Raw genomic sequence first — 7,500 nt, 5'->3', positions numbered from 1 at the left:
TTTTTTACATTCTGATCACAAGACATATGAAAGGTTCTAGCCAGCTTGAAGAATAAAAAGTAATGATTTTCTTTGTTTATTTAGAACCAAGATGGCCGCCGTTGTCTGGCGGCGTGACATCAGACTATTGAATCCAATTAGGACAGGAAAATTCGTATTTCTACGAAATTATCGTAGTAATGGGATGTCTGGCTTAGTGAGAACTTACCTTCTTGATGACGACTTGGAAGTCAAAAAATTCACCTTCGGCTCTGACCGGCCTTGACGTCTCCAAATGATCCACTCGTTGACCGTCGGTAGTTACAAAGGCAGCCCGCCGCATCAATGTCGACTTGACTTTACCATCAATTTTCAGTTTGATAGAAAACCCTGAGTATGACAAAGAATAGATATATAAATGGGCATGATCTTTATTAAATTTCCATGTGCAAAGTGACCCACATAGTGAAATTTTGTTCAGCTCGACACATGAGTATGTTTATAACTTTTGTAAACAAAGCTGCGTGTTTACATTTGTTAAGAAATATCCAATCGTTGAACAGCAACAAATTATGAGATTGATGACTCAGTTGGACGAAAACATGAATATAAATCGCTCCCATTAATATACTAGAGAACTTTCACGGATTATGATTTCTTTTTTGTTTTTTTTGATGTCATGTATTTTCTTTAATATTGTTTTGTGTTGATGTAAAACGCCAAGAGCCTCATGGTTGAGGATACCGTGCGCTCTATAAGAGTCCCTTATTATTATTATTATTATCATCATCATCATCATCATCATCATCATCATCATCATCATTATTATTATTATTATTATTATTATTATTATTATTATTATTATTATTATTATTATTATTATCATTATTATTATCATCATTATTATTATCATCATCATCATCATATAATGATTGGATGAAGGGGGGGGGGGGGGGGGGTTAAGGTATGAGGAAGGGAGTGGGCTGGCTATTCTTTCTTTCCTTTAATTTTATTTTGGTTACAACCAGAGTACTGGTCGCTTCATTTTTACCCAGGTAAGAACTGCCAGGTTGTTTTGGTAAAACATAATCATTGTTTATTTGTTTTTATTCTTTCAGCTCTTTATTTCGGATTTTTGGTCTGTTTGTTTGTTGGTTTTGTTTTTTATTGTTGTTTTTTTTTTGTTTTTGTTTTTTGGAGCGAGGGGTGGGGGAGGAAGGGAGGGGGGGGGATGAGGTAGGATAAGGGGCGAGGAAGGGTGTAGGCTGGTTTTTCTTTCTTTCTTTTCTTTTTATTTTGGTCGAGTTCCTCGTCACAATAACTGTACATTTAGTAAGCATTGTGATATTTTGTCGCTATGGCAACATATTCATTATTGCTTTTTTTTATATTTTGGCCATATAAAACAAAGGCTGTTACGTGATATTTTAGCATATGAGGGAATTAGGGGATTGAGGGGCAGCGTGGCTCAGTGGTACGGTCTTTGCTTCGTACCCAAAAGGTACCGAGTTCGATCACCGGCCGCTGCGCTGTGTGGCCTTGAGCAAGTCACCTCGCCCTAGCTCACTTTGCGGCGCTGCACAGCGGCTGACGCCTGGGTTATTCCAGTCTTCCCTTGGAATAGATCCTAAAGACAAATTTCCCCTTGGGGATGAATAAAGGGAATTTTTTTTTTTTTAATTTTTTTTTTATTGTGCTCCTGACGTTTCGTAAAACGTCAATTCGTATGCTTACGTTGTTTTGGTTGCATCGCTTCTTCAAGGCTGGACTCCTTGATGTTATGCTTGATACTGATACCAACGACAGCACAAGGTTCGTCACTCCGGAATAACTTGCAGGGCTCATCAATGTCTATTGGGTTTGGGTTGACCATCAGAGTTGCTGTTACTTCTAAGATGGGCCTTAAGAATTAAACAAAAATTAGTTGAGCTGTTTATATCGATGCTATGCGTTTAGATAAAGTGCTCACTTGTTCTATCTGTCAGATCGCGAACGCATAAACTATCTCTCTCTCTCTCTCTCTCTCTCTCTCTCTCTCTCTCTCTCTCTGCGTGTGTGTGGGTATGTGTGTGTGTGTGTGTGTGTGTTTGTGTGGCCTTTGGCGTCTCTTGTCTGTTGGAGTGTCAGGCTATATTATGTTAACGATGGCCACGCTTAAACCCACTAAGACCGTATCCATCGGTAACGTATAGCCTGATACTAACCAAAAAATGACGCCAAAATGCCAGTCTTTGGCCACAAAAGAAAACAAATCGTGAGTTGTATTTAATAGTTAAACCAATGGGACCACTTGTTTCCATGAGCTCTACTAACGACAACTCACTAGGCGGTGAAACCAAATAATGACGTCAAAATGCCAGTCTTTTTGGGTTTCAGTGTCAGGCTATAACTTAACGATGGCTACGCTAAGACCCATATTTTAACGTCATTTTTAGTTGAGTGAGTTGTTTTTATTATTTGTCAAGGAAACAATTGATCTCATTGGTTGAACTGTTGAATACAACTCACGATTTGTTTTCTTTTTTGTCAAAGAGTTGTCATTTGACGTCATTGGTAATGGGGGGGGGGGGGGGGGGTCGGGGTGTTTACTATTAGGCCATGAGTTTATGAAGGCCACGGACCATAGCCATCGTTATGTTATAGCCTGATACCGTAATCCAAAAGGACTGGCAGTTTGACGTCATTATTTGTTTTTTGCACCGCCTAGTGAGTTGTCGTTAGTAGAGCTCATGGAAACAAGTTATTTCATTGGTTGAACTATTGAATACAACTCACGATTTGTTTTCTTTTGTGGCAAAAGACTGGCATTTTGACGTCATTTTTTGGTCAGTATCAGCGTAGCCTTCGTAAAGTTATGGCCTGATACTGACCAAAAAATGACGTCAAAATGCCAGTCTTCTGCTACAAAAGAAAACAAATTGTGAGTTGAATTCAATAGTTCAACCAATGAAATGACTTGTTTCCATGAGCTCTACTAACGACAACTCACCAATGACGTCAAACTGCCAGTCCTTTTGGATTTCAGTATCAGGCTATAACATAACGATGGCTACGGTATCAGGCCATAACTTTACGAAGGCCACGCACGGACTGACTAATTTGTTTGCTTGCCATGTACAAAAGGAAGCAATGTTCGCCGAGCCTTTTTTACTGGAAAGGGCTCAGTTGGTAGAGCACGAGCTTCACACACACAAAACGACTGGTATTAAACCCTTCGGAACGGAAGGCGCATAGTTGAGTCATTGGCAAAGGCTCTTAACTCACATTTATTATTCTCAGGTGTAAGATTAGTACCACGCCGTTGACCGTGTTTTGTCTGTCCGAAAATAAATTGTCATTTGTGCGGCTATGTGGTCTAGTGGTATGACACTCGCTTTCGGATTGGAAGGTCCTTGGTTCGAGTTTCGCTCGGCGCATAGTTGAGTCCTTGGAAAAGGCTCTTTACTCACATTCTCTCACGTTATTCAGGTGTAAAATGAGTAGCTGGCCGTTAACAGCATTGTCTCAGTCCGAAAAAATGTAATATCGCCTGACAGGCGTCGTGTTCCGTTCTAAATGTTACGTGTTGCTGTTGGTCAGGGACCCTTTGTAAAGCGCTTTGAGCATATTTAGTGGATATTGTGCTTTGTAAAAGCTCATTTTTTTTGTTTTTTGTTTCAGATAACGCCTATTAGGCGTCATGTGTCGTCCTTCATATTAAGTGTTGCTATTGGCTCGGGAGCCTTTTGTAAAGCGCTTTGAGCACGTTTAATGGATATTGCTCAAGTATGTGTATAGATTTAACATGACGTACCTTGAACGGAGTAACACTATCTTGTCAGATTGGAAAATGCCGACAGCAAAGATTGGATATCGTGACGTCATCGACTTGGTCGCGTCCGATATGGTTGATCCAAACCCTTTGATTGGAGGTTTCAGCCCTGGGATCTGGTTTTCAAAACGCATATAATAGAGAAATTTAGATGTGAACCATAGATTTAAACAAATAGATGGAGAACGACTATTATGTGTGTATCCTATAAAAACAAAATCTAACCCTCTTTTTTCCTGATTGTAGGATTTTAATGATTTTCTCTCTCACTAATAGGATGATAGTCTGATGTCTAAACAAAGAAAATCTGTACTTCTTATTCTTCATGCTGGCTAGAACTTTTTCACATGTCATGTGATCAGTTTGTATAAAAGTCAGATTTATAATGGTTTTCTCCTCTGGATACACTTTTATGCTCGTCGGAGAAGTATTTCATGAGGGCATTCGCCCTTGTTCCGATAGTTTAGAACCAGTTACTAAGTTACTATACTGATTACTTAGAATTACAATAAGGAAGCATGCACAAAAATACTTGATTACCAGTCTCCCCATATGGCAACAAACAGACTCCAACTAGAACCTGGGCAAAACCAAAACGTTTTTATCAGGGACAAAGAAGGGGATCTTTTTTTTTTTTTGAAAATGACTACTGATTAATACGGATGGGAGAGATCCTACTAGAATCTCCACCATAACATTGTTAGGTATTGAATAAAACAGACAATGGACGTTTCAGGTACAAACCCTTCGTCAGCACAACAATACACAAATTAACGTGGAAAACATTTAAAATAAAATGCAAAATAACTTGTATCGTCTGTACTCAATTTGATTCATACTTCGACCACCATTGACAATACAAGTTATTTTGCATTTTATTTTATTTGTCTACTTGTCTAGTGGTATGACAATCGCTTTCAAATCTGAAGGTCCTGGGTCAGTGCCTCGCTCGGCGCATAATTGAGTCCTTGGAGAAGGCTCTTTACTCACATTCTCTCACAGTCAACCCAACTACTCTTAGTCTTCATCTCAGTCGATGATCTGTGGTTTGTAACAGAGCTGTAGCAGATTACATCACATCCTCTCGACTTTTCTAAAACCGAATCGATATGTTTATACAATAGATATGTATTATATAAACCGCCATAATTGCCAGATTCAAGCTGCCAAATGGACGGGCCAATCAGCGGTTTGCACACACACAAAAAAGTATATGTAATCTGTCGCCTCAAAACGGTGTTATTTCATTGGTGAACCCTCTGCTAAAAATAGAATTATTAGCAGAGGTTATAGATAGTGTGCGCTTGCTTAAGAAACTCACAACATTGCCATCTGGAAGTATAACGGACTAACACACAAAACTATGTGTAACGTTGAACGATTTTAGTTTGGTTAATACAGTTTAGTGAGAATTATTCATAAACACGGATGGCAAAAAAAAAAAAAAAACAATAACAAAGATCTGAGTGACGTCAACTTCATACTATCTATAAAATATTGATAAGAATAAATACCTCCACTGAGGAGGAGAGCGACTGATTTTTTGCTTGTTTGTTTTGTTGTTGTTGTTTTTTTTTTTTGTTTCTGTTGGATTTTCATTGTTTTTCTTTTTTCTTTTGGTCTTCACAAGAAATCAAACCTTTTTTGTTTCGTTGTTTTGACTTAAATCTCACTTATTTATATTTCGTTCAATCCGACATAATACCAAATTCATGAGACTGATGATTATACGCAAATACACGAAATAATAAGTAGTTATGTAATTCTTTAATTACGAGTTTTAAGATAACTCGCAATTGATGCTATGCGTTTAGTTAAAATACTCACAACATCCGTCGGCCTGATGTACTGTACCAAACACACATATCTATGTGTTAACCTAAAACGTTTATAGTCTGGTTGATATATAATTTAGCGAGAATTAATCATTAAAATGGCTGTCTATAAACAATTTGAAAAAGAACTGAGAGATTAATTTCGTTCCATCTATAGATAGTATGCGCTTGGCTAAGAAGCTCAAAACATTGCCATCCGGAAGTATAATGGATCAACACACAAAACTATGTGTAACCTTAAACGTTCATAGTCTGGTTCATACAGTTTTGTGAGAATTACTCATAAACGTGGATGGCAAAAAGCAATAACAAAGCCAGGAGTGACGTCAACTTCATTCTATCTATAGGGAATGAGATTAGCGGAAGAGTAGCGTCCCTTGATTGGAAGTCACGAGCGGAAATTTTATTAGAGAGAGAACGTCATGTTGGTTGTGCGGCATGAGACACTTCATCGAAAGAGAGACGCATGCGCAAAACCATTTTGACGTTCTCTCTGTAAGGTGACGTCCAATCAAGGGACGCTACTGTTCCCCTAATCTCATTCCCTATAGTTTCAAACATTCTCTGATAATGGATTGCATTTGCGTATTTTGTTCTTGTGAAATTGACTCGCTAAACTGACAACATTGCCATACTCTGACCAAAAAAAAAACAAAAAACAAGCACGTTTTAATACAAAAAAAAAAAAAAAAAAGAAAAAGAAAAAGACTTGGACAGAAGACCGGACCTTTAAATCTCAATCTATCAAAATGACCTCCACTTTGTCAAAAACTCTCATACCTGGGACTTCTAGGGGTTGAAAGGAAAAGAAAATACTAGATTTAAGATTTTTTGACGAAATGAGGGTCATTTTAATCGATCTGTATTCAAAGGAAGAGATTTTTGGTAAAACTGGTTAAAATGTATGTACCAGTTGTCATACTAGTAAGGTCGCGGGTTCAAATCCCCATCACCGCCGCGAATTTTTAAAATTCTCTATTGTCTTCTGGCACTTTCCTACTCACTTCATCTCTTGCTGTGACCAACATATTATGTGCCTGCTCCACTCACTGTTCTGAGTTTAAATGTATGATTCGAGAGTAAGGCAGAAAAGTCAGTTAGCTATTGCAAGTTTTTAGAATAATATACATATCTGACTTGGGGGCGAAGTGGTTAAGGCATTGCACTGTGGCCCGGAAGGTCCCGGGTTCGAGCCCCGCTTCAGGCACTTTCGTTTATTTTTCCTTGGACAAGATGATTAACCCCTATTTTGCTCACTAGGACCGCATGGGTGATTCCTGTTGACATCAGACATTTTGTTTGATGAATTATCTATATTCCTTCGTCGAACGCATAGGCGACGATATCTTTTGATGTTGTGGAGGAAGGGCATGATTAATTTAGTATTTTTTATTTACAGATCTGGCTTATTTAAAGGCGATGTCTGTATGGCAGAAGATAAACATCATTCTAACTTTGAAAATATTAGTCCATCAGAACCAAAAGATAAAGGCAGAAGGCGTTTACTCAAGTTTCTGTAGCTTTAACTAGACTTTTCATCATCCTATTCAAAACTATTCTGTCGTTTTATTAAAGAACACAGTATGTGCTATTTGTGACCCATCGTCTCAAAACGGTATTATGTCGGAACGAATCACGTGCTTAAAAGGCGTATTTAGTGTTAAACGGGTCACAAATTTATAAATTGTTGGCATTAGCATAGTAAAATATGGTATCCATTCTCCTCAATAAAGCATACAAACCAACACCAATCTGATATTTCTGGCTATAAATTCAATTTTCAACATTTTAACCAACCCGACTTAATACCGTTTTGAGGCGAAGGGCCACATTTGGTTAACATTGCATATAGGTACTGTGTTTTTAAAAACAAGG

The 7,500-nt window shown here is 38.1% G+C and overlaps 1 protein-coding gene across 4 annotated transcripts in view; it reads right to left on the bottom strand.

Moving 5' to 3' along the window:
• The window catches only part of LOC144966209 (integrin alpha-4-like), a 62,824-nt gene that overhangs the window by 20,797 nt on the left and 34,527 nt on the right, over positions 1-7,500 (bottom strand). For all 4 annotated transcript variants that reach the window (XM_078902381.1, XM_078902380.1, XM_078902382.1 and 1 more), the window contains exons 14-16: positions 3,773-3,906; positions 1,714-1,880; positions 209-369 (exon numbers count right to left, since the gene is read on the bottom strand). In XM_078902381.1, the coding sequence (XP_078758507.1) occupies positions 209-369; positions 1,714-1,880; positions 3,773-3,906 (462 nt within the window). The remainder of the gene's footprint in view (positions 1-208; positions 370-1,713; positions 1,881-3,772; positions 3,907-7,500) is intronic.

The sequence above is a fragment of the Berghia stephanieae genome, chromosome 2 (genome assembly GCF_034508935.2).
Source record: "Berghia stephanieae isolate SIO BIC M18660-M18661 chromosome 2, UCSD_Bste_1.3, whole genome shotgun sequence".
Classification (NCBI taxonomy): Eukaryota; Metazoa; Mollusca; class Gastropoda; order Nudibranchia; family Aeolidiidae; genus Berghia; species Berghia stephanieae.
The sequence above is the reverse complement of the archived record's forward strand: the minus strand, read 5'-3'. Positions and strand labels throughout refer to the sequence as shown.